General features: G+C 48.8%; 2 protein-coding genes across 2 annotated transcripts in view; one reads left to right on the top strand and one right to left on the bottom strand.

The window, feature by feature from the left end:
* Positions 1 to 21913, top strand: part of HDAC1 (histone deacetylase 1) — a 32954-nt gene extending 11041 nt beyond the window's left edge. Inside the window, 13 exon segments of the mRNA XM_032301602.1 lie at positions 7970 to 8087; positions 14394 to 14468; positions 15815 to 15953; positions 16415 to 16556; positions 17578 to 17656; positions 18204 to 18217; positions 18865 to 18973; positions 19048 to 19188; positions 19679 to 19787; positions 19882 to 20012; positions 20291 to 20443; positions 20963 to 21011; positions 21284 to 21913. Coding sequence (XP_032157493.1) covers positions 7970 to 8087; positions 14394 to 14468; positions 15815 to 15953; positions 16415 to 16556; positions 17578 to 17656; positions 18204 to 18217; positions 18865 to 18973; positions 19048 to 19188; positions 19679 to 19787; positions 19882 to 20012; positions 20291 to 20443; positions 20963 to 21011; positions 21284 to 21311 — 1287 coding nt within the window. The 3' untranslated portion in view covers positions 21312 to 21913.
* A 164-nt stretch (positions 21914 to 22077) lies between these two features.
* Positions 22078 to 24473, bottom strand: MARCKSL1 (MARCKS like 1). The gene is made up of 2 exons (XM_032301601.1): positions 24166 to 24473; positions 22078 to 23354 (listed from the first exon to the last, which is right to left on the bottom strand). Exons 1-2 carry the CDS (start codon positions 24250 to 24252, stop codon positions 22842 to 22844), a joined length of 600 nt encoding a protein of 199 aa, XP_032157492.1. The 5' UTR covers positions 24253 to 24473; the 3' UTR covers positions 22078 to 22841.
* Between the last annotated feature and the right edge of the window lie 2640 nt (positions 24474 to 27113).

Raw genomic sequence — 27113 nt, 5'->3', positions numbered from 1 at the left:
TAAATAAAATCTTTAAAAAAAAAAAAAAATGCTTTTAAATCTCTAGACTTGTTCTGTTTAATGTGATCCATTTTCTTCTCTGGCCCTACTTCTCCATTGAGTATGAATCTTCCGTCTTCTTCCCCCAACAGTGTTTCTGTGCATTCATCCTTCTGTCTTCTCCTCTCTCTGGGCTGTGGTCCTGGTATTCCTTTCCCAAAACACAGATAGCCGTTTTAATATCTGTCCTGAAATTGCTGGCTTTTGAGAGTCAGTCCTAGAAGAAGCTCCTTAAACTCTTATGGAAGTTGCTGGATGCTGGGGTATCTGGCTGGCCCAGTTGGTAAAGCATGCATCTCTCGATCTTGGGGTGTAAGTTTGAGCCCCATGTTGGATGTAAAGATTACTTAAAAATAAAATCTTAAAAAAAGAAGTTGCTATATTCTATCTCTATACCTGAAAGAGACATTTTGAAGTCTTTCACGCAGTGGTCCCTCCCCCAGTTCTGCCTCCACACATCTAATTAATCTCTCCCAGAATCTATATCCTCATTTTTCATCCAGGAACCTTCCTATTTACATAATCAACAATTCTGCTCTCTTCCTTGCCTTGGATGCTAATTTTGTATATTCCCAGGCTTCTTATTCATCGCCTTCTGTTCTTTTGTGCTTTTTTTAAAAAATGTTTTTATAAAATATTGAGTTGATATGAAAGAATTTTTATAAAATATGTGGAAGGTATAAAGAATCACAATACAATTAATACCACCTAGTTTAAGAAAACAAACATTGCTAGGACTGCTAAAGCCCCAATATGCCCTTCCCTGATCCTGTTTGCTCTCTTTCCCAGAGTTAACCTCTACCCTGTATTTGGGGCTTATTTCTTTGCTTTTTAAAGATAATTTTACCAGTATGAATTCTTTTTTTTTTTTTTTTAAGATTTTATTTGTTTATTTGACAGAGATCACAAGTAGGCAGAAAGGCAGGCAGAGAGAGAGGGGGAAGCAGGCTCCCAGCTGAGCAGAGAGCCCGATGCAGGGCTCAATCCCAGGACCCTGAGATCATTACCTGAGCCGGAGGCAGAGGCTTAACCCACTGAGCCATCCAGGTGCCCCCAGGTTTCTTTATTGTGTCCCTTTTTAAGCCTTTTATCCATTTTCCTATTTGATTGTCTGTTTTTATTTTAATTGGACCTTAGATACGCAGAATTAGAATAAATATTATCCTTGGCTCATAAGCATCAAAAGAAGTTCCATTTTTGGTCTTTTTAAAATAATATATATTTACATTTTCTTACTAATTTAGTAAATATTTTAATGGTGCTATGCACATCCGTATTCTTGCACCCCAGTCATTCTTCTAAATTTTGTGTTTATTATTCTCTTGCTTTCTGAAAAATGTTTATCCTGTGTGTATATGACTAAACAATATAATTATTTACTTCTTTTTTGAACTTTTTAAAAAAACCACACAGGGGGCGCCTGGGTGGCTCAGTGGGTTAAAGCCTCTGCCTTCGGCTCAGGTCATGTTCCAGGGTCCTGGGATCGAGGCCTGCATTGGGCTCTCTGCTCATCAGGGAGTCTGCTTCCTCTTTCTCTGCCTGCCTCTCTGCCTACTTGTGGTCTCTGTCTGTCAAATACATAAATAAAAATCTTTAAAAAATAAATAAAATTAAAAAAAAAACACACAGGTGTCCCCCCTTTTTAAGTTTATTTATTTTCAATAATCTACACACCCAGCATAGGGCTTGAACTCACGACTCTGTGATCAACAGTTGCATGCTCTCCTGGAGCATCTGGGTGACTTAGTCAGTTAAGTGTCTGACTTCAGCTCAGGTCATGAACTCAAGGTCCTGGGATCAAGCCCTGCATCAGGCTCTGCACTCAGTGGGGAGTCTGCTTCTCCCGTTCCTTTCCCTTTGCCCCTTCCCACCCCCAACCCCCGGCTGCTCATCCCTTCTCTTGCAAATAAATAAATAAATAAATAATTTTTTTTTTTTTTTTAAAGATTCCATTTATTTATTACTTGAGAGAGAGAAAAAGATTGAGAGAATGAATAGGAGTGGGGGCAGAGGGAGAAGCAGAGTCCCTGCAGAGCAGCCCCCAGGACCCCGGGATCATGACCTGAGCTGAAAGCAGATGCTTAACTGACTGAGCCATCCAGGGACCCAATAAAATCTTTTTTTTTTTTTTTAAGATTTTATTTGTTTATTTGACAGAGATCACAAGCAGGCAGAGAGAGAGCGGGAAGCAGGCTTCCTGCTGAGCAGGGAGCCCAGTGTGGGGCTCGATCCCAGGACCCTGAGACCATGACCTGAGTGGGGAGCCCAGTGTGGGGCTCGATCCCAGGACCCTGAGACCATGACCTGAGTGGAAGACAGAGGCTTAACCCACTGAGCCACCCAGGCAACCCCAAAAAAATCTTTTTAAAAAAGGTTGTGTGGGGCACCTGGGTGGCCCAGTTGGTTAAGTGACTGCCTTTGGCTCAGGTCATGATCCTGGAGTCTCTAGATGGAGTCCCATATCAGGCTCCCTGCTGGGCAGGGAGTCTGCTTCTCCTGCTGACCTCTCTCCTCTCATGCTCTCTCTCTCTCTCATTCTCTCTTTGTCTCTCTCAAATAAATAAATAAAATCTTAAAAAAAAAAAAAAAGAAAGTTGTGTGCTCTTTGAGCTGAGCCAGCCAGGTACCCCCTATGACTTGCTTTTATCATTCAATTACTATGTTAGTAAAATCCATCTAGCTTGCTTCATATAACTATCATTCTTCCATTTTTCTCTTTTGAATAATATCTTATTGTCATTATACTTCAATTTATCCCTTCTCCCATGATCTTAATTTGTATCTCCTTTTTTATTTAAAGATTTTATTTATATATTTATTTGAGAATGAGAGAGAGAGGGAGAGAAAGCACATGAGGCAGATGGAGAGGCAGAGGAAGAAGCAGGCTCTCAGCTGAGCAGGGAGCCCCATTTGGGGCTGGATCCCAGGACCCCGGGATCATGACCTGAACCAAAGGCAGACGCTTAACTGACTGAGCCACCAAGGCGCCCCTGTATCTCATTTTTTAATTTTGGGAACAGTGCTTTGACTATTCTTGTACATGTCTCTTAGTGCATATATTCAAAAGTTTCTTTGGGCTGTTTCTCTAGTACTAGAACTGCTGGACTGTAGGATTTATGAGTATGAAATGCCACATTGCTTTTCATTGTGGTTAGATGAATTTATACTCCCACTGGTAATGCGTAAGTGATACCTTGAGGGGCACCTGACTGGCTCAGTTGGTGTTATGTGGCTCTTGATATTGGGGTTATGAGTTCAAACCCCACCTGGAGTGTGGAGATTACTTAAAATAAAATCTTAAAAAAAACAAAACAAAACAAAAAAAACCTTGATTCATATCTTTTCCCATACTTGGAATTAGACTTTCAATCTTGCCAACCAAATGAGTATAAATAGTATGTAAATAGTATGTAATTGTGGTCTTGATTTGCATTTCTCTAGTGACCAGTGAAAATGAGTATCTTGTATGCTTATTAACTATTTGTAGGTCATCTTTGAGCTGAGCCAGCTGTGACATGTCTTTTCTTTTGCCCATTTTCCTGTTTTGGGTTGTTTGGGTTTCTTTTTTCTTACCAATTTGTAGTAGTTCTTTATTCTGATATAAATCGAGCCCTGCATCAAGCTCCCTGCTTGGCGGGCAGCCTGCTTCTCCCTCTCCCACTCCCCCTGCTTGTGTTCCCTCTCTCCATGTCTCTCTCTCTATCAAATAAATAAATAAAATCTTTAAAAAAAATTATATATTTTAGAGAGAGGTACATGATAAAGAGGAACAGAGGGAGAGAGAGAGAATCTTTAAGCAGAATCTGCACTGAGTATGGAGCCTAATGTGTTTGGATCCCATGACCCTAAGATCACTCACCACCTGAGCCAAAACCAAGAGTCAGACGCTAAACATCTGTGCCACCCAGGCACCCTGCACTAAATATCTTCTCTTCTGGTTTTGTCTTTTTACTCTAATGCATCTTTAATGATCAGAAATTCTTGATTTTAATATAGTCATATTTAGTAATTGTTTCCTTTATAAGGGCTTTTGTGCCTTAAGAAATCTTTCCCTTGGGGCACCAGGCTAGCTTACTCCAAAGAGCATGCAACTCTTGATCTCCAGATTGTGTTTGAGCTTCACCTTGGATGTGGAGATTACTTAAGAAAAGAAAAGAAAGTACTTCTCAACTCTTAAGGTATTCTCCTAAGTTTATCTGTTAAAAGCTTTATAAGGGGGCACCTGGCTGGCTCTGTCAGTAGAGCACGTGGGTCTTGGTCTTGGGGTTGTAAGTTCAAGCCCCATATTGGGCATAGAACTTATTTTAAAAATAAAATTTAATTTAATAAAATAAAAGCTTTAAATGTTTGCCTTCACATATATGTATTTACTGTATCTATAATTGATCTGTTAATATGGTTTGAGGTAGGAATCCACTGAAATTTTCCCCCCATACTGGAGCTGATTTACTAAGTCTGTTGTTTCCCCCACTGACCTAAATGCCAGCTCTTTTCTATATGAGACGCCCATATTTGTTCATTCATTCCACAAATACTTGAAGCTCCTACTTTGTGACAGGCACTGTGAATGGGTTTGTTTCTGGGCTCTGTGTTCTGGTGACTTGATCTGCTTATTGACCCGTATGCCAAGATGCAGTGACTTAATAATAATGACTCCTCAGTAGGTCTTGATATCTACTAGCACAAGTCCTCCCACTTTGTTCTTTTTTTTTTTTAATTTTAAAAATTTATTTATTTATGTATTTGACAGAGAGAGAGGGAACACAAGCAGAGGTGGTGGGAGAGGGAGAAGCAGGCTCCCCAGTGAGCAGGGAGCCTGATACTGGGCTCGAACCCAGGACCCGAGCTGAAAGCAGATGCTTAACTACTGAGCCACCCAGGTGCCCCCTCCCTTTGTTCTTAAAAAAAGAAAGTGACTTGCTATTTGGCCTTTGTACTTCTCTATAAATTTTAGAACTCACTCATCAAGTACTACAAACAAATCTGCTGGGATTTTGGTTGTAATTTTTTTGAATTTTTATAGCATTTTAGGGAGAATCGATTTTTTGAGACTATTTAGTCTTTTTTTTTTTTTTTTTTTTAAGATTTTATTTATTTGAGAGGAGGGGGAAGAGAGAGAGAACACAAGCAGGGGAGAGGGGCAGCCAGAAAGGTAGAGAGGAACGAGAAGACTCCCTGCAGAGCTGTGGGGCTCCATCCCAGCACCCTGAGATTATGACCCAAGCTGAAGACAGATGCTTAATTAACTGAGCCACACAGGCACCCTTGCATGTTCTGTGATTTTTGACTGTGAGGCCATATTTCTTGAAACTCTGTGTCCTGGGATGAAGTTAGGTTCTTAGAGCAAGATTTGCTTTTACTTCGTGAAAGAGGCGGCTTTTGAGATAGGCTTTGTCTTTGTTGAAGGTAGTAGATCAGGGGTGCGGAGTTAAGGGTGGCTTCTATCTTGAGCAACTGGGTAGATGTGGATGAGTATGGAAACCCTGGGAAAGAAGAGCATAGGAGAGGGGCGCCTGGGTGGCTCAGTTGGTTAAGCGGCTGCCTTCAGCTCAGGTCATGTTTCTAGGGTCCTGGGATCGAGCCCCACGTCCGGCTCTCTGCTCAGTGGAGAGCCTATTTCTCCCTCTCCCTCTGCCTGGTCCTCTACCTACTTGTGTTCTGTTTGTCAAATAAATAAATAAAATAAAATCTTTAAAAAATAAAAAAAAGAAGAGCATAGGAGAAATAAGGCGGGGATGCAGTCAGGATTATGGGGGAGGTATAATGAAGGGGATAGGCAGTGGGTTGAAATGGAAGTCAAGAAAGGGTGGCGTTAAGGATTACACTTAGTTTTTCAGCCTGAGTGGATGTTGGTGTCATTAACTAAAATAGTAAAAGAGAAGTCTGGAAGTGAAGTTAAATTTGAATGTGTCTGGGTTCTCTCTAAGTTGTTACATCCAGTTGGATTTGAAATGCCTCTAGGATTCACAGGTGGAGCTGGCTGAAAAGCTGTTGGAATTGTGAATCTGGAGCTCAGAGCAGAAATCAAGATGGAGTGTGTCTGGGCAGGTATCTTTGTAGAAGGGATAGTCAGAGCTGCACCCACAGCATTGCCATGAGGGTAAAGGGCTTAATATAGTAAAAACAATTTAGTATTTGGAGCCAGGTCTTGTTTCTTTCAGTATGGGTGTGTTATAGAAAACAGTCTTCGGGGCACCTGGGTGGCTCAGCTGTTGAGCAGCTGCCTTCAACTCAGGTCGTGGTCCTGGGGTCCTGGGATCGAGCCCCACATTGGGCTCCTTGCTCAGCAGGAAGCCTGCTTCTTCCTCTCCCACTCTCCCTGCTCATGTTCCCTCTCTCGCTGTTCGCTGTGTCTCTCTGTCAAATAAATAAATAAAATCTTAAAAAAAAAAAAAATCTTCATTTTGTAGTCTTACATTCTTCCTTATATAAAGTGAGGCTGAAGCAAGAGCCAGCTAGTGTCTGCATTAGGACTAGGGGTCCCTAGTCCAATTTACCAGCTGCGGAACCATGGGCAAATTACTTCACTTTTCTGTGGAAAGGGAGGGTACTAATTGTACAGAGTTTAAGCGGTTGTTGTAAGGATCACAGAACGACATACAGTGCCTGGCTCGGGGTAAACAATGTTAAGTGTGGATTGAAAAGGCTTTAGAAAGATATTGTAGTTAGAAAAGCAGAAGGTCATCTTAGAGGAAAACCTACTTTTAAGGGATGAGAGGAAGAGAAGAGAAATTTAAAAAATTTTTTAAAATAAGATTTTATTTATTTATGTAATTATTTAAAGCAGAGAGAGAAAGAGAGCATGAGAAGGGGGATGGGCAGAGGGAGACAGAGAAACAGACTCCTGCCTGAGCGCAGAGTCTGACACTGGGCGGGATCCTAGGATACTGAAATCATGACCTGAGCTGAAGGTAGATGCCTAACGGACTGAGCCACCCAGGTGTCTCGAGAAGACAATTTTTCTTTTTTTTTAAAAGATTTTATTTATGGGGCACCTGGGTGGCTCAGTGGGTTAAAGCCTCTGCCTTCGGCTCAGGTCATGATCCCAGGGTCCTGGAATCGAGTCCCGCATCGGGCTCTCTGCTCAGCGGGGAGCCTGCTTCCTCCTCTCTCTCTGCCTGCCTCTCTGCCTGCTTGTGATCTGTCTGCCAAATAAATAAATAAAATCTTAAAAAAAAAAAAAAGATTTTATTTATTTACTTGTCAGAGAGATCACACAAGCAGGGGGAGCAGCAGGCAGAGGGAGAAGTAGGCTCCCTGCTGAGCAAGGAGCCTGATCCCTGAACCCTGGGTCATGACCTGAGCCAAAGTCAGACACTTAACTTACTGAGCCACCCAGGCATCCCGAGAAGAGACTTTTTCAAAAGAGGGCAAGATGAATCAGAATGTTAGGATAATCCGGAAATTGCCATGTCAAGGAAGCTTCAGTGGGGAGGGTATGATCAGAATTGTTGGTGTGATGATGATTTATAAGACTTCTATTTCAGTTATTACTAGTCACCCCTTTTTTTCAACCTCTTGAGCCATTTGGCCCATAACTATATATTGTTATGCTTAATACTAAAAAGAAATAAGAATTTATAAAGCGCCTCACAGTTTACAAAGAGATTTAACATCTCATCCAATTCTCACGATCCCTGTGAGGTAGAAGTTGTCCCTATTTAGTAACTGAGAAAATTGAGGCTCACTAGAGACTTGCCTAAGCAACAGAGCCAGAGTGACAGTCAGGGTCTTCTGATCCTGAATCTCCTTTGATAATCTTCTGTGCCTAATTCGATCTTAAGTTCTGGAGGCCTTAATCTAATCAGTCATTGCTTGTTAACCTTTACAGCACCCAGCTCAGTGCTGGGCAGATACAGGTGTTAGAGTAGATTGAGTGAAGACTGGCCGTGGTCAGAATAACGTGTCCTCTCTCCCCTCTGCCCTCTAGCGCCCTCACAAAGCCAATGCTGAGGAGATGACCAAGTACCACAGTGACGACTACATTAAATTCTTGCGCTCCATCCGCCCAGATAACATGTCCGAGTACAGCAAGCAGATGCAGAGATGTAAGTCCGTTCTGTTCCTCCTTCCTTGAGAAGCCCCACTTGGGTGTGCCTTAGAATCGCAGAGGTCCGCAGCAGCCCTGCCTTCCCTCGTAGCTCCCATTCAGCCAACACCTGATTTCCTGTGCTCAAGGAGGCTGAAGTGCTGCTTTTTTTTTTTTCTCAAGTCTAGTTTTCCTTTTATTTATTTATTTTTTTAAAGATTTTATTTATTTTTTTGACAGAGAGAGAGATCACAAGTAGGCAGAGGGGCAGGCAGAGAGATGGGGGAAGCAGGCTCCCTGCTGAGAAGAAAGCCTGATGCTGGGCTCAATCCTAGGATCCTGAGATCATGACCTGAGCTGAAGGCAGAGGCTTTAACCCACTGAGCCACCCAGGCGCCCTCAGTTTTCCTTGTATCTTGAGTATGAAGAATAGAGTTTGATCTTTGTCTAGTTCGGTTCACAACACTGTGCCGAGGAAACTGTAAATGTTGCGATGGAAAGAGCACTGACCTGGGGAGAGGGACACAGGAGATACAAGCCGCAGCTCTGACTCCTCACTGACCCAGGGAGTCACTTCCCCTTAGAGTTTTCTTTTGCAAAATAGACTGGGTGTCATCCCGTACAAGTATAACTGCTCTCACTTTGTGAGCAGTAATTGAGAATCGAGTGGCTATTTAGACTCTAGATGATGTGATCTTTGAGTTGAGGTGATTCTCCTCCTGTGTCCTGAGACTCAAACACAGAGCAGGTGGCATCTCAGAAGCTACACTCAGTTTGTAGGAATCATGGGGACTGTTTCAGCTGTGGGAGAAAATGTGTTGAAATTTGGGAGAAAACTCTCATATCTGACTTATCCCTTGTGTTCTTTTAGAAATTCTCTCTCGGCACCTACTATCTCATAAAATGAAACAATGAAACAATGAAACAACATTGTCCAGAAGAAGTTTTGATTAGCTCATAACAGCTTTTTTTGAAATATCAGCAAATCTGTGGCACTTGTTGTACTGGCCACAAGGTAGTCTGATTCCCAAGGCAGAAAGTTTATTTGTTACAATAATTGTGTAGTTGTAATGGTTACAGAACCACAGAGACGTTTTTTAAAGCATCAAGCTTCTTTACCACTTACAACTCCAGGAGCTGCTGTCCCCTCCAAGTGCAGTGTTTGCTCTTCAAATTGACAAGATCTTATTTGCTTCCAAGATGAGACAAATGCCTTCCTTTGCTCTAGATGGCTTTAGTGCTTCTCATAACCTTTTTAGGTCAGTGATCAGGCTCTACTGTCAGCAGAGAGGATTCTCATTGGAGAAGCAACTTGGTGTTGAAGCAAGAAAATGAGCTTTGATGTCTTGGTTTGAATCCGTTCATTTGCCACTCCGCTGCTGTGTGTTCTTAAGTCCCTAGCCTCTCTGAGCCTCATTTTCTCTTCTTCTTTATTTAGCTTTAAAGATTTATTTATTTATTTTAGAGAGAGAGAGTGCTGTTTTCTCTTCTTTAAAAGGAAGACAGGGGGGCCTGGGTAGCTCTGTTAGTTAAGCGTCTGCCTTTAACTCAGATCATGATCCCAGGATCCTGGGATTGAGCTCCCCGTGAGGCTCCCTGACCAGCGGGGAACCTGCTTGTCTTTCTTCCTCTCCTGCCCCCTTCCTCATGCATGCTCTTTCTCTCTCTCAAATAAATAAATCTTAAAAAAAATTAAAAAATAAAAAAAAAATTAGTGCCTATTTCATAGTGGAAGTTGGGGGGGATAAGTGAGATAGCACGGACTGTCAATGAATAGTAATTTTTGCTATGATGACATATTACTTTCATTTTTTTTAAAGATTTTATTTATTTGTCAGAGAATGAGAGAAAGAGAGCATAAGCAGGGCAAGTGGTAGGCAGAGGGAGAAGCAGGGTCCCTGCTGAGCAAGGAGCCCAGTATGGGACTAGATCCCATGACCCTGGGATCAGGATCTAAGCCAAGGGCCCACACTTAACCAAGTGAGCCGCCCAGGTGTCCCAGCTTTCATTATTTTCAAATCTATCAAGGCAGACATAAAATATTAGGCTCTGAGGAATACCCAGGTTTGGTTCTGGCTCCCAGTTTTGTTCCAGTTTTCCTGAAATTAGCGTTCTAAGATTGTGCATTTAAAGTTAAGGTTTGGGGGCACCTGGGTGGCTCAGTGGGTTAAAGCCTCTGCCTTTGGCTCAGGTCATGATCTCAGGGTCCTGATATTGAGCCCCACATCAGGCTCTCTGCTTAGAGGAAAGCCTACTTCCCCCTCTCTCTCTGCCTGCCTCTCTGCCTACTTGAGATCTCTCTCTGTCAAATAAATAACTAAAATCTTTAAAAGAATAAATAAATAAATAAAAATTAGGTTTGCAGAGCACCTGGGTGGTTCTGTGGGTTAAGCCTCTGCCTTCAGCTCAGGTCATGATCTCAGGGTTCTGGGATCAAGCCCTGCATCAGGATCTCTGCTCTGTGGGGAACCTGCTTCCCTCTCTCTCTGCCTGCCTCTCTGCCTATGTGTGATCTCTCTCTCCCTCTCTGTCAAATAAATAAATTAGATCTTTTAAAAAAAAAAAAAAAATTAGGTCTGGGATTTTCTCTCATTGAAGATGGGTTAGGAAGGGTGGGGCTCTCTAAGGACTTCAGGCACCTCCCTGACTTGATTCATAGAGTCATAGAAAGGTGTCACTTTGTGAAGCACTGTATAACCAGGGGTATCTACAGAGACAGTAATAGGGATGTGAGAGCTAACACCTACTCTAGGAAGTTATACATGTAATAAACTTAAGTAAGTTAGGCTTCCTTGCTCTTAGCTAGAATGTAATAAATGTTCTGTGGTCATTTTGAGATTTTGAGAACCTTGATCAGAAGGTCTGAGCCAATAATTAGTTAAAATGGGACCATCATGTACAGTAGGCTCCCTGACAGCCTGGTGTGATCTGCCCACTTGCAGTCGGTCCCCTATCAGCTAGCCTTTGCCTCCTGGGGAGCTCGTGGCCTATTGGGCTCAGGCCTTCTTCTTCTTCTTCTTTTTTTTTTTCCAAGATTTTATATATTCGTTTGTCAGAGAGAGAGCTCACAAGCTGGGGGAGCAGCAGGCTGCTTGCAAATAGCCCAATGAGTCCTTGATCCCAGGACCCCGAGACCGTGACCTGAGCTGAAAGCAGATGCTTAACCGACTGAGCCACCTAGGCATCCCAGGGCTCAGGCCTTCTTAAAAATAATAGTAAATAAATAAAATTGGTTCAAACGTTAAAAAATGCAATTTTTTTTTCTTTTTTTCTGGTAGTTTATCAGAATATGAAATGTGGTGGACAAATGATAAAGGAGAATTGTGGTGGCAAAATTTGGAGGCATAATCATCCATTTTTTAGATATATAAACTGGGGCAAAATGACTTTCCCAGGGTCACCCAGCAAAGTAGTGGTAAGATGGAGACTGGAACTCGTTTCCTAATTCTGGAGTATTTTTAAATAAATAAATAGCATGCAAAATATTTCAGACACACACACGAAAGTATAAAAAGTAATAGAATGAGGGACGCCTGGGTGGCTCAGTTAGTTAAGCAGCTGCCTTCGGCTCGGGTCATGATCCCAGCGTCCTGGGATCGAGTCCCACATCGGGCTCCTTGCTTAGCAGGGAGCCTGCTTCTCCCTCTGCCTCTGCCTGCCATTCTGTCTGCCTATGCTCACTTGCTCTCCCTCTCTCTCTCTGATAAATAAATTAAAAAAAAAAAAAAAAGTAATAGAATGAAAATTCAAGTACCCCACTACTGGCCTTTTGTTCTAAGAAAGAAAACATTACCAATATAGTTGAAACCCCAGGATGCCTCCCCTTGATCACACACCCTTTCTGTCCAACCACCCACCCCCTCATAGCACCACAGTGGGGTAAGGCCCCTCCTGAGTCCCTGTTAATCCATGCATCTCTTTGTGCAGTGTGTTTTTTACTGCCTTCTCCATCTCCCTCCACTCTCCCTTCTCTCACCCAGTGTTGCTCCCTTCAGCCTAACGCCAGCCTAAGAATAAGAAACGTATTTATAGTGGGAAGAGGGAAACCCATAGAAAAGTCCTCTCTCATTTCATGCATTAGCCCAAGTGAGGGACTGCCTCCCGGTTGCCCCCTTTCCATCTCCAGTCACACAGCTTGTTGAACTGAGCATGATGGGCTGGCCATTTGAGCCACATGTTGGTTTGGGGCCTGAAGGAAAATACTTTTTTCTCCTATCTAAAACAACCATTTCTTGTGGCACCCAGCAGGCTCAGTCAGTAGAGCACACAACTCTGTCTTGGGGTCATGAGTTCCAGCCTCACATTGGATATAAAACTTACTTAAGGGGCGCCCGGGTGGCTCAGTGGGTTAGGGCCTCTGCCTTCGGCTCTGGTCATGGTCCCAGGGTCCTGGGATCGAGCCCCATATTGGGCTCTCTGCTCAGTGGGGAGCCTGCTTCCTCCTCTCTCTCTCTCTCTCTGCCTGCCTCTCTGCCTACTTGTGATCTCTGTCTGTCAAGTGAATAAATTTAAAAAAAATCTTTAAAAAAAACTTACTTAAAAATAATAACAACAACAACAAAAAACAGATAAAACAACCATTTCTTCCCATGGTGGCTCTACATCCTAATTGGGGGTATAAGCAAAACTCTGGCAATCTAGGCAGGCCAAACCCAGTGAGGCAGGAAGCAGCTGGAAGGGGCATTTGGTTGCCAGTGGATAAAGAGCCTGGCTCCAGCGACCAAAGTTCTTATTGACACAGCCTCCCAGTGTTTACCCGGGCAGTGGGGGTGAGAGCCAGGTACTGTTGCTCACCCCCTTGTGTGGGCCATCCTTCCTCAGAGCACTTGTCTTGGTGGGGCACCCTCCAAGTTCAGGGCAGTGCCAGAGTTAGTAACACTTGTAGTTATCGCACACTTTGAGCTTCAGCTGTCTCTCCGAAGGTTACCACAGTCCGAGCCAGGCTCTGCTACCCTCCTCCTCCCAGGGCTCCTCCCTGCTCGACTTGGGGAACCCCGGCTGATAGCAGCAGGTACAGTAGGAAGGCTGGGGCAAGGAATAGCCTACACTAATTCCCTGTGTATCGTTCATGTCTCAGTAGTTTCCTTTTTTTTTTTTTAAAGATTTTATTTATTTGAGAGAAAGAGCCTGAGTCTGAGGAGGGGAGGGGAGGGGGAAAGGAGAGGGAGAGAATCTCAAACAACCCCTCCTGCTGTGCATGGAGCCTGATCTTACAACCCTGAGCCAACCCTGAGCCGAAACCAAGAGTAGGATGCCGCACTGACTGAGCCATCCAGGCGCCCCTAGCAGTTGCCTTTTCTGGGAGAGGAGACTTGGAGCCCTAAGGTTCCTCTCTCGCCCTGTGACTCCACGGCCCTCAGATGCGCTTCCCTTCCTGCCTCTCAGTTCATTTGCATCACTGTTTGCATGTGTTTCCTCATTACGCTTTAGTTTGTGCTTTTGCCCCTTTGGGTCTGAAATAACTTGACTCCGGTTGTCACTCAGAGGTGTAGTAGAGAGAGCACTGAACTGTGGGAGTTGAGACACCTGGACCCTGATTCTGTCTCTGCCACTCTGCTTATAGGACCGTGGGCTGGTCACTTAATGCTCGGGATCTGTTTGTCCCTGTGGACGGTGGGGTGGATGTGTCCTGCCCAGCTCATGGGGTTGTGACGAGGACCAAATGAGACTACATGAGATTATTGGGAAGAAGGCTAGAGTGCATTTTCATGGGCTTTTAGGGCAGGCGGACCAATGCTTAAATATTGCCTCTGCTATTTACTAGCCATTCACCTCTCTGAGCAGGTTTCCTCATTTGTAAAGTAAGACCAGAGCCTGGCTCAGAAGGTCAGAAGGAGAAGGTTACGTGAGGAGGGGCATAAGGAATTTAAAGCCTTTAGCACAGCGTCTGGCACACTGTTAAGCATTCAGTGGATGATGGGTTACGCAGGTCTCAGTTCTTCCCTGCCTTGTTGGTCAGCTGGAGAGAGATCTGGAACAAACCCAGGAATAAGCAGCTCCACTTTTCTCCCTCAAGGAAAGAGCCAACATTTTCTAAGTACTCACTGGCTATGCTCTTCCCCATAAAGATTTCTGTTCATCTTCTCAGTGGTTAGGTGAGGCAGGTATCATGATTGCTAGTTAAAGGTAATGAGCCAAAGCTCTGGGAAGTTAAATGATTTGACCCAATCACAAAACCAGTGAGAGATAGAGCCTGGACTAGAACACAAGCCTCCTGAACCCAAATTCTATATTCCCTCCCCCACCCCTCCCCCATAGGATCATAAGTATGTAAATAAAAAACAAAGGAATTTTGGAAACTAACCTTTGTCTTATGTCTTTTAAGTCAACGTCGGTGAGGACTGTCCGGTATTCGATGGCCTGTTTGAGTTCTGTCAGTTATCTACTGGTGGCTCTGTGGGTAAGGAATATAATTCCCTCCTCGTGGCCTGTGCTGGGTTGTACTAGTGAGGTCTGCCTTTTGGGCTGCTGTCCCAGTAGGGCTGATCGGTGACCCTGTAAAATGGTCCTATGAGTTTTTACCTTAGGTCTTTAAAATACCCTCTGGTTTAGTCCCAGCCCAGGTTCAGTCTCTGACAGGGTACTGACGGGTGTCCTTGACTGTTCTCTCCTACCGAGAGATCTTACACCCTGGAATTCCCTGCAGACCGCGTGGAGTTGTGGAGATGCTGTACATAGAAGCAGTTTGCAAACTGCAAAGTGCTATAAAAATGGGAAGTGTCATCATCTGTGTCTTACAAAAGACCATAGTAATCACCTTCAGAGGTCAGAAATACTCCCCACATATCTCCTACTTCCATTATTAACTCCTAGATTACCTCTATGATTACTCTAAACCCTTTCTTAACAAATATTTATTTTCCTATGATCATTGTTTTCTGACCTCTCTTCACTCGGCTCCCAGTATCATCTCAGATCATCTCAGGGAAAAATTGCCCACAGTCATGCATCCGTGAATAATCGTTATTACCATTTTGGTGTTCGTATATCCATTCTTTTTTCTGTATGTATATATCTGGATATAACATGTACGTCTGTATTTTATAAAAATGTGTCACATGCATATAGTTTTGTGTCTGCATCTTTTACTTAGTAAATCTTTAAAAGTTCTTTAGCTCACATAGTCTATAGCATAATGTCTAGTGGCTATGTGATTATTCCACATTTTGGGCCGACTTTGATTGATATATAATCAGTCCCCTTTTATTGGATCACTTGGCTCATTCCATGTTTTTATTGCTGTTGTGGTTACACTGCTGTACACGCACCTGAATACACAAGTGTGTATTTCTCTCACTTCTGGGCCTGTTTGTACTTTGAGCTCCTAATACCTCTAGTATCTTCACCGTTTTTTGATCATGAACCCCAGTAAGAAATACATTGACACTTGCAGTCAAGGTCGCGCACATACGTTCTTGCTCTGAAGCCAGTTTTACAGGAGAGCAGTTACCTTTACTGTCCTTTTATCTTGGTTTGTTTTGTTTAACACACACACACACACACACACACTAGTCACAACCCACTAAACCAGCTCTAAGGCTTACTGATGGGTTACCACCCTCCGTTTGGGAAAAAGTTGTTGAGAGTAGCCAGTGTCATAGGGAGGGAGGGAGGGAGAGGACTAGCGCTTGGATTATACAGTCCCGTTGTTGAATAGGCCCCACCTCTCACCGGGTTTCCTGGGCTGCTTGGGGAAAGGGGGTGAATGGCTTGTTAACAGTCTTACATTCACTCTCCCACACCCAGCGAGTGCTGTGAAACTTAATAAGCAACAGACGGACATCGCTGTGAATTGGGCCGGGGGCCTGCACCATGCAAAGAAGTCTGAGGCATCTGGCTTCTGTTACGTCAATGATATCGTCTTGGCCATCCTGGAACTGCTAAAGTATGCCTGCCTGGCCTTGTCTCTTGCAGGAGATCCTTAGGCCAGGTTCCCACTTCCCTCTCCCCCGGGCTTGCCTCCCTAGTTTGCTTTTCCTAGCGGTGTGCTGGCTAGGATGTGTTCATTGAGTGTCTCTGGCCATCCTCTCCTTGACGGGGTCCTGGTTTGATCTGAGCCCACGGCAAGATCAGGGGCAGGCGCTGCTCAGATCCTGCCTCCAGAGTGTCCCTGTGTGGCTGGGAGTTGACCCTGGCTGTAGAGTAGGAAGATCGGACTTGGTCGGCTTGGTCAGGCCTCTGGAGACACCCTGCCCGCTCTTCCACCTTCCTTCAGCCAGTTTCCACGTCTCTGGTGCTTAGAGATACCTGAGGGAGGCAGCCAGGCCCGGTAAGCTGGGACCTGGCGCCCTTGGCGCGTCCCATTCCCAGAGAGCCCCCAGACCCCTGACCCCCTTCTAATCCTAGGTATCACCAGAGGGTGCTGTATATTGACATTGATATTCACCACGGCGATGGCGTAGAAGAGGCCTTCTATACCACAGACCGGGTCATGACTGTGTCCTTTCATAAATACGGAGAGTACTTCCCAGGAACTGGGGACCTACGGGTGAGAACTCCCTTCAGGGGCCTACTAGCTCACCCTCAGCTGCCAGCTCTAACTCTCCTATCTCATGTCACCAGAAACCACTTCCTGCCTTTTCTGCCATTCAGAACGCCATAGCCCGTTGTAGGGTACCTGCTCGGGCCTCCTTCCCTCCCTTATTCTGGAGGAAGGGAACAATGGGGCCCAAAGGGTTGGAGGGATAGGGGTCGCATGGCAGGTCCCTCCAGGCCATAACTAAGTTACATTACAGTACTCAGATGTCCCATATGACTTGAATTTTAGGCTAGAAACACCAGGTTCTCTCCTGGGGGCTAGGAATTGGGACCCTTATGGACCATCTCAAGGGTTCTTAACCTTCCCCTTTGATCACCTGTCTGAAAGCTATGGGCTCTGTCCCTAGGAAAATGTCGGAAATGTTTTGTATCTGATACTGAATAGTTAATTAGACACCTCCCCTTAGTGAAGCCCATCAGTAGACCTCAGGATAAGAGTCCTCAGAAGCAAACTCAGTGAACTGTTGTTATATCTGCTTCTATTAACATGAAGATGAAACCAGCCCTATGGCATGCGGTAGCCCTCTGGTGAAAAAGTGGCAGTAATTCATTTGTTTGCTGTGGCAAGCATTTGAATAAGTGGGTATTTCCAATTTTAAAAGAACTCTTCCACCTTCTCTGGGGAGGAAAAGGTTGTCCCAGGGTGGGTGTGATTTCTATGATCCAGCCACTGGCAGCTCTGACCCAGTCCAAAGGTGGAGGTCTTATGCTGTGGGGTGGGATAGTCCATCTCTGGCTCCATGAATAGTTCTCAGGCTGGGCACGAGCTCAGTGGTGTGCCCAGAGGAATGAGCTAGACTTCCCCGTGAAAGGGATGGTATTAACCAAGAGGCCCCTGTTCTGTCCCTGGCTCCGCTCACGGGCCCCACTTTTCGCTCTTAGAACTGCCTGTCCTTAGCCTTCCAGCCCCCATCCTTGAACCTCTTCTTCGCTTCATCTTTCAGTTTTACTTTAATGTCCCTCTTGATTAGGATATTGGGGCTGGCAAAGGCAAGTATTATGCTGTTAACTACCCGCTCCGAGATGGGATCGATGACGAGTCCTATGAGGGCCATTTTCAAAGCCGGTAGAGTGGCTTATCCACCACCTGGGCTGCAGTTGGGCTTAGTCAAAGGGAGGGGTAGCAGAGCACCCCTAGCATACGTCAGGAACCTCTCCCTCCCTGAGAAGCTGGTCGGGAAAGGAGATGTGTTTTGACCGTGGCTCATATGCTGTGTGCTCGGCTAGAGGAACGAAATTCATCCAAGTGTTTATTGGTGCCTTCTGTGGGTCGGGCCCTCTGTTGGAGACAAGACTACCTAAGGCATAAATCATGCCCTTGAAGACCTCACAGTCTACGTCGTGGGAGCCAGGCACACACACGACAACGTGTGGTCATTACTGTTTTTGCAGGATGAACAGATGAGTGGGAGAAAAACCACTGCCTGGGCTGGGGCGAGGGTAGTCAGAGCCGATTTCATAGAGGTGGTGATATTTGATCTGGACTCTGAAAAATGAGGATTTGTCCATGTGAAGTAGGAGGTGGAGGCTGGAGGGCGGGGATGGCGTTCAGCAGGGCGAACAGCACTAGCAGAAGCACAAAGGTGCCAGTATGTAGCTTTGTGTAGGCCAGTGTGATGGGTGGGAGGACTGTTGGAGGATGTTGTAGGAAATGTATGTTGGGGTCGGTATTTCAAAGGGAGCCTTGAATGCCAAGCTGAGGAGTTAAATCTTCCACCTGCAAGCCACAAGGAACCATTACTGGAGTATTAATGTAAAAAGTTCAGGTAGTCAAGTGCCTACTGTATGCTGCGTAGTAAGGGTGACAGCGAAGCCCAAGATATGGTCTTTGTCCTGGTAACCTCAAAATCTTGTCAGAAAGAGAAAGACAAAAGTAAGCCCCCCCTCATGATATGAGGCTCAAAGTCTGTAGGACCGAGGTGTAGGGCAGGTGCAGCTCAGGGTCAGAAGAGGCACTGGAAGTTGGGGCAATGAAAGAAAAGAAGGGAAAGATTGAGGGAAAGATGAAGAGGCTCTTCTAGATTCAACATTCCTAGAGCTAGAAGGATCTCGGAGAGCCTTTCAAATTGGAAAACTGAAATCCCAAGTAGGGAAACAAGCGCCCCAGACCGATGTTCCCTATTTACCACCCAGCATGAGGGAGAGTGCAAAAGTGGGAGTGAATGATAGCGGGCAGAGGGACTACACCCACCCTTTGCAGCCCCGAGCATCACATAACTTTTCTTAAAGCCAGTGGTGACCAGGATGTGTCCTTTTAGGTCATATCTAAAGTGATGGAGATGTTCCAGCCCAGTGCGGTTGTCTTACAGTGTGGTTCCGACTCCCTGTCTGGGGATCGGTTAGGTTGCTTCAATCTGACCATCAAAGGTGAGACCGTGTAGCATAGGGATGGGTGGGCGGGTCCTGCAGGGTGCTCCTGTAACCCCTTTTTCCCACCAAAGGGCACGCCAAGTGTGTGGAGTTTGTGAAGAGCTTCAACCTGCCTATGCTGATGCTGGGAGGAGGCGGCTACACCATCCGTAATGTGGCCCGCTGCTGGACGTATGAAACAGCAGTGGCCCTGGACACGGAGATCCCGAATGGTAATAGCTCCAGGGCCAGGTTGGGTGGGGCAGAGCTGGAGCTCAGATGTCTGCAAGTTCAGGAGCCCTTTCCCGTTGGCCATGTGGCCTCTCCTCTTCTGATACTTGTCATTGGTTTCCTGCCTATTCACTTGTGATTGTCAGACCATCAGTTTTTCCTGAGTCCTTTTTGGACTCTGTCCTCCCTCCCTTTTGCTTCTGGTCTAGACGAAATTATCAGTGGTTATTTATAGCTTTGGAATTTCTACTCTATAGGGGAAGTGGGTAGTCATTGAGGACGTGCTCGCAGTGAGCATTGCCTAAGTTTTCCAAAACCAGGGGCTTGTGCCTTCTCTTCTGGAGAATGGCATTAAAAAGACTGAAACCCTACAAAGTACCCAAGTACTCTGTTAGATGGCTGGACTGACAGTTCCAGATAAACCTACAAATGCTTTTCTCAGGGTCCCATGGTAGCCAGGTCTCTTGACTCTTAACCTCCTGCCCCAATTAGAGCTTCCGTACAACGACTACTTCGAATACTTTGGACCAGATTTCAAACTTCACATCAGTCCTTCCAATATGACCAACCAGAATACCAATGAATACCTGGAGAAGATCAAGTGAGTATATCCCTAGACACCCCCTGACTGAACATTCCAGGCTCTGGTTTGTCCCTAACCAGAGCCCAGCCACCCTCTCTACCATTGGCCATAGACAGCGACTGTTTGAGAACCTGAGAATGCTGCCCCATGCACCGGGGGTCCAAATGCAGGTGATTCCTGAGGACGCCATTCCTGAGGAGAGTGGCGACGAGGATGAAGAAGATCCTGACAAGCGCATCTCGAGTAAGACCCAGACCCCGGGGCCAGTGCCTTCCCACTCAGTAGGTAGCTCTGACTTCCCACCACTGTTGGTTCCGCATTCCTCTCAAGCTACCCATCTGTTGGGAAACCCAAGTGCTAGGACTTGGAACAATTTAGGGACTCCTTGAGTTTCCTCCCCCTCTTGGTGGTCTCCCCTTCCCTTGGTGTCTCTTAGAGGGCACACAGAGAAGCACCGGGCACAGGCCCTGAGGTAAAGCTCACCTCCTGCTGTCTCACCCACATTTCACGTTGCCTCCCAGTCTGTTCTTCTGACAAACGAATTGCCTGCGAGGAAGAGTTCTCGGACTCTGATGAAGAGGGAGAAGGCGGTCGCAAGAACTCTTCCAACTTCAAAAAGGCCAAGAGAGTCAAAACTGAGGACGAAAAAGAGAAAGACCCAGAAGAGAAGAAAGGTGGGTTTGGGTCACGCCCAGCCTTGGGTCTTGAGCCCCAGACCACAGAAGAGGATCTGTATAGGGCATTGGGAGGAGAGAGCCGACTCAGGCCCTGCCTTCTGCCGGGTTCTGCCTCAGCTCCCAGAAGTAGCAGGCCTCACAAAAGAACGAAACTCGATTTGTCATCTCCACTGGCTGATTGAGAGCCCTGCCAAGCTCTGGAGCCAGGGACATGCCTGGGCTCCCCGTGGTCAGGAGTATGGCTCTCACATACCACCCAAGCCCTTTTCCCAGCACTTCACCCCAGTTTCCCAGGGGGCTGCCTCCGCCCACCAGGTTCAGGCATTAGCAGGCTGGGAAACCGGTCTGACCTGTTTGTTCTCAACTGGGCTCAGTGGGAGGGCCTGGGATGGGCTTTTCTCTCTTTTGTATGTCCAGTGAGCTGTAGTGTTGGGGAAGGGGTTTTAGGCTAAGTAAAGATTCCATGGGTCTTTCTGGAGGGGAGCCCTTGGTCATCCCTGCACTCTTATGTTCTAGAAGTCATAGAAGAGGAGAAAACCAAGGAGGAGAAGCAAGAAGCCAAAGGGTGAGGAAGGAGCTGTCAGCTATCTCCCCAGCATTGGAGCACCAGCCCCTTTGTCCGCTACGCTGAGGGGAGGCACAGGGACAGCTGGTGCAGTTTACAAAGACCTCTTTCAGGGACCAGTCTGTCTCTGCAGTTCTAGGCAGAGCTAGGAAGCCTCAGCTCTCAGCAAGTCACCTGGGCAGCTGGGGTCCTATAGAAATCATTGTCCCCATGTTTTTGCCTCAAGGCCTCTGGGGTACGTTATCTCATGCCAGTCTCTGCTCTCTCCACAGGGTCAAGGAGGAGGTCAAGTTGGCCTGAGCAGACCTCTCCAGTTCTGGCTTCCTGCCAAGTTCCCCACCTTCCTCCCACAAGCCCTCAGATTTTATATTTTCTATTTCTCTGTGTATTTATATAAATATATATTAAATATAAATATCCCCTGGGACTAGACAGGAACCAGGGCCCTGAGCCCAGGGCACGTGTTAGAGTGAGCTTTTCTAGTGGCTGTGGCTGCCTTGCTGCCACCCAGCCTTCCCCAGTTATTACTTTTGAACCATAAAGGGTGCCGGGTCTGGAAGGCATACTCTTAAGCAGCCATAGGACAAAATCTTGAAATGTCAAGTGCCTGCTTAGTAGCTTTGGAGAGGTGCCCTTATTGAGCATTCTAGGAGTGATTGGGTCTTCAGAGACACCCCTCGCCCCCTGCCCAAATCAGGCTCCTTAAGGTAACATCAGCCATTTTAGGTTGGTTCTGTTACCATACCTTCCCCACTAGCCCCATGTGAGCCAAGGAACTCACACTGCCTGCCCTCTATCCTCACCCAATTCTTCAGGTGGAGATTGGTGGTCTAGTATCCTTTTTGAGATACTATTTTCATTTTCGTGAGAATCTTTGTAATAAATTGGTACATTTCTACATCCTCCTGAGTTTGTGTCCTAGCAGTGTCCCTGAGAACCTGGGCAACTCCCTGAACAACGTAACAACCCCACAGACTTACCCCTCACCTTAATCCCCGCCTCAAGGATTGAGGTTAACCGATCTTCTTGCCCTACCCCCAGAAGACCACTCATTAAAAAGCACTACTAAAGGGACGACATTTATTCCTTCTCCAAATGTTACAGTAAAACCAGGTGGAAGAGAATGGTTTTAGCAGTTAGAAAAAAAAAAAAAAGTACAAATCTGGGGTTTGGCCATTAAAAGTTATTTACAACAATGGGAGGGGGAAAAAAGACAACAAGAAGTTGTTTCACATTACAGACCTCCCCCCCCACACCCCAAAGCCTAATACTTGCTTACCAAGTCAAAAAAGAGACACAGTCGATTCACAAGCTGGAGGTTTGAACTTGAGTAAGACATTTATAAAAACCTAGACAGGGGTAGTGTCCTCCCCAGCCCAGGTGCCACTAGGCACAGCACAAGAGACTAAAAACTCAACAGGGGGGAAGGCTGGACACTCAGGGTTTGGGAGTGTAGGCACCCCACATCTGGCTCAGGGATTTGGGGAGTAAACAAAACCTACTTGGAAAAGAACTGGGGAAGAAAACCAGCAATTGCCTTCTTCAGGGGTGGGGACAGCAGAGGTAGGGCCAGGGGCAGGAGAATTTCACATCACTAACCTAACTTGGGAAACTGCAAGGGACCATCCTCAACCGGCCTTAAGAGGAAGGCCAGATGGATGATGGGAGAATCCACAGGAGGGAAAAGGAGAGGGCACGTGGCTGGGAGGGGGCAACAGCCCCTTCCTTTCTGGGCACAGGAAGGCAGCCAGGGCACCAGGTCCAGGCAGTGACCTCACAAGGACAGCACAGTTTTTGCAGCTTAGAGATCACCCACCTGCCCCCACCCAGCTACTCCTTCTGCTCGCAGGCAGGTGTAGGGCCACTCTCCGGCCCCGAGGGGGTGGATGGCTCTGCAGCCTGGGGCCCTGCCTCTTCTTCTGTGTCTCCTCCCTTGGAGGCAGCACTAGCCTCTGCCCCCTTGGCCTGGGGCTCCTGGCTTTCTGGGGTGGCAACAGCCTTCCCTTCCTGGGCTGTGCCTTCCTCGCCGCAGGCACCGATCTCCCCCTGCTCCTGCTCTTCCTCGGTGGGTGAGGAGGCAGACGAATCACCCCCACCCTCCTTCCGATTTCTCTTGAAGGACAGACCACTCAATTTGAAAGGCTTCTTGAAAGAGAATTTCTTCTTCTTCTTGGGGGTCTCCTTGGCGGGGGCATCCCCCTTGACCTCAGCGCCCTGGCTAGGAGGTGCTGGCTCGATGGCATCGCCAGTGGCCCCGGCTGCCTCCTCTGTTCCGTTCACGGGGGGCGACTCCCCTTCACCCTTGGGGGATAAGTCTCCATTGCTTTTCACGTGGCCATTCTCCTGCAGGGCAGAGGAGACAGCAATGAGGGCCAGGGCTCTACCCCTCCTCCCCCAGCCCGCCGCGGACCTCTTCCAGGCAATGGGATCCCGATTCTTCGGCAATCTGGGAGGCTGCTTGTAGCCTCACACACACCGGGATCCCGTCAAACATCTCCCTCCTGTCCTCACGAGCGCGCAGAGGCCGCGGCCGGCAGGAGGCGCTGGGGTCCCGTGGCCCCCCACCCACCTCCCCCGGGGCGCGCTCTCCATTCGGCGGGTACCCGCTCGCCGCCGCCGATCCCCGGCAGGCGGGCGAGACCAACAAGCCGACATCGGGCGGGAAGCCGCCACGGGGCGCTCTTCTCCCCACCTGGACGGCCCATTTTCCCAGCCTCCCGCTTTGTGCAAGCGGCCCCCCACCCAGCTCTCCCCACATCTCGACTCCCCACTAAAGAAAGGCCGTGAGCCACCGAGGTCTAGTCTGCGGGTGGAGTGCCCTCCCCCCCGGGAACCCGCCCCGCGGCCCCTGGGCGCCCCCTTGGCGCGGCCGGGCAGCGCCTTTGTTCCCCGCGCGGCACTCGGGGCGGCCGGGGGCAGCGCCGGGGGCCGGGGCCGCAAACAAAGAAGGCGGCGGGGCCGGGCCGGCGCCCCCTCCCCGCCCCTCCCCTCGCTTCGCCCGCGGGGGCTGCGGCGCCGAGAACAAAGGGACCGGGCGGGGGAGGGGGCGCCGCGTGTCCCGGGCCGGACAAAGCGCGCGGCCCCGGCCCAGAGCCCCAGAGGGGGCGAGGTACGGGAGGAGGGGGCCAGGTCGGGCCGTGCCGAGCGCACCCACCTGTCCGTTGGCCTTAGCAGGGGAAGCGCCTGCTGCCTCCTCGGCGGTCACGTCGCCCCGGGGAGCCTTGGAGCTCTGACTGCCCATGATGGGGGGTCTGCTGGGGGGGGCGCCCGGGACCGCCCCGGGCTCGCGCCGCAGGGGATAGTTCGGCCGGGTCGGCCTGGCCGGCGGAGGGGTGGGGCTCGAGCCTGAGGGGGAGGGGTATCGGGGGGGTGGGAAACCGAGCTGCACCCCCTCTCGGCGCCCGACCCGCTAGCTGCGCCCGCCACCGCTCCGCTCCGCGCCAGAATGCCGCCCGCCGCCCGCCGAGCCGCCTTATATAGGCGCCCCGACCTCGGGGCGGGGCCGGACATTTAAATGAGCGCCCAATCGAGGAGCAGAGGCGGGCTCAGGTCCCGGGCTCCACTGGCACAGTGGGCGACGCCGGCGGTCTGGTACCGCTAGCTCACTAGCCTACCCCGGACGGGTGGGGTCCAACATGGGAAGGGGAGAGGCGGGTCCTTAAGCGAGCTGGCCAGAGGGGGGCTTCTAGAGGAAAGGGAAAGCAATCACTCTCTCCTCTCGCCGCCCACCCCCCAGGGTGGATGCCCCAGCACCTGGAGCAGTCCCCAACGCCGTAGTTCTGCACTGACAGCCCCTGTCAGTCTCCCCCTAGAACTCTTCGAAGGGCTCACATGCCCAGACTCGTCAGAGGGCTGATCCTGAGTTATGCTCCGGAGAATGCGGTCATAGAAGCCGCGGGGCCCCGCGAGGGGATGATCTGCACTCCCTCAGGCCTGGAGACCCGTCACAGGTCCCACCCACGTCCCTGCCTGCCTGCCCCGGTCAGCATGGGGGGTCTGGCCCACCGCGAAGTCACTGGTCAGACTGGGAGGCCCATCCCTCCTCTCTCCCAGTCCCTTAGCAGCCAGTCACACGGAGCCCCCACAGACCAGCTCACCTCTGTCCCTTCTGCCCTCAGCCTGGACCCCTTACAAAGCCCCGGCTAGGGCGGTCCTGCGACCTTGAAGGGCTTCCCCATCCCCTTGTGAAAGCTGGAGAGTCTGAGGCTCAGAGGCGTTGACATAGCTATCCCCCACCTCAGGGCTCCCCAAGCAGGCAGAGGAACTTCAGACCCGAATTCAACAAAACTTCAAGCACTCTAGTGGAGGGCGGGGACATCACCAAGGCTCCTGGGACAGCCCCTTGAGGGCAGCCCACAGGGTTGCCCAGCCCAGCCTCCTGCCCCACCAGAGTCAGGGAGACCCTCCAGCCCCAATCCCCTGCCACTTCCCCTTCCCCTTCCCCTGGTATGGACAGGTCTGTGGGAACCCCAGAGCCCTCACTGGCCCCGGATGTGTGTGTCCGGTTGCCTGCCCTCAGCCCCCAGGAGGAAGAGGATGGGGGCTGGAGGAAGGAAAGTGTTGCAAAAGCAAGGCTGTGTCCTGGACAACTCAGCACGTCCCTCCCTCCCTCCCTCCTTCCCTCCTACGGGTAAGGCCTCCAGGGAGGCCTGAGGCTGTGAGGTGTGGAGACACCTCAGGGCCTGAGAAATCAGGAACTCCCCACAGATCTGACCACAGAGGGGCGGAGAAGGGCTGAGGGCTGAGGTGGCATCTACATTCAGTGCTCACCCCTGTAACCTCCAGCTACTCCGAAGCTACAGAAGACTCATTAACAGCCCCCCTACCCCACCACCATTTTTCAGACTGGGACACGGAAGTTCAGAAAGGGAAAGAGACATGTTAAAGGGCACACAGCAGATGCTAGTAATTGAGGGGGAGAAGGGGTTTGGAAAGACCTACTAAAATGAGGTGGGGACAGTGAGGAAGCCCCTGGAAAAAATTCTCCATTGAGATCTGGGACTGCCTGGTCAGAGTGGGAGGTGAGAAGAACCAGCTTTGGGATAGGAGGGCCACCATGCCCCACAGCCGCTCACGGACAGAACGGTGCCTTCACCCACTGCCACTAAGGGATGGACTTCGTGACCTGCATCTCTGTCTCGACCACAATAGGGAGCCCACAATGCTGCCAGGCGCTGCCCGCACCGGCTGGCAGGGCTCAGACGGAGGCTGTGTGAGTCCTGGAGGGTTTGGGGTCAGAGGTTAGGAGCAGATCCCAAGCATCCGGACTTCCAGGCTCTGCCCTGAGGGGCTGACAGGCAAATCCCAGGAGGAGAGAGGAACATCAGAACTAAAGGACCCTGAGTTTCCAGAGCCCCAGAGGGAGCCTGGGCCACAGGGGAGCTCTGCCTCTCCCACCAGCCATCGCTGGAGGCTGGGGAAGGGTCGTCGGGGAGCCCAGTCCCTCGGTAAACCCAGGTCCCAGCAGCATCTGGTTTCTGGAAGAGGCAAGACGCTTAGGATGCTGTGGAGGTGGGGGGGGAGGTACAGCGGCCCCCACGGCCTCCTCCGTCCACACTGTGGCTCCTTCCTCCCCAGCTGCTGCTAGGCCAGACAATGCGCCCATTGTTCTGTGTCTCCAGGGGCCTGTGTGCAACTGTGTGTGTCTGTTTCTCCCTGTGTGTGACTGTGTATCGCTCTGTATCTGTGTGTGAGAGACTTTGTGTGTGTGTGTGTGTGTGTGTGTGACCAGGTGTGCATGTTTGTGGTTGCGTGAGTTTGCATCTTTGTCAGCTGTGTGTATTCAGGCTGTGAGAGAGAGATTTGGTGACTCTTGGCGCCTCTAAGATTTTTTGGGTGTGTGCCTGCCTGTCCTTGAGATGGTGTGTTGGTGACAGTATCTGCCTGTGGTTGGGTGTATGACTATGAGTGTGTGAGGCTGTGTGAGAGAATAGGAGTGTGTCGATGAGAAAGTAGCAATATGCTGTTTGTCAGCTGCGTGTGCCTTAGTGGGTCACCAAGGCTGCGGTGGTTGGAACCTTTCAGGGATGGGCTGTTGCCAGGACAGAGTGGCCAGGAAAGGAGGAAGGAACGGACAGGGCAACTCTGGGATGGACCGGGGAA

The sequence above is a fragment of the Mustela erminea genome, chromosome 10 (genome assembly GCF_009829155.1).
Source record: "Mustela erminea isolate mMusErm1 chromosome 10, mMusErm1.Pri, whole genome shotgun sequence".
In the NCBI taxonomy this organism is placed as follows: domain Eukaryota; kingdom Metazoa; phylum Chordata; class Mammalia; order Carnivora; family Mustelidae; genus Mustela; species Mustela erminea.
This window is presented reverse-complemented; position numbering and strand designations above follow the sequence as displayed.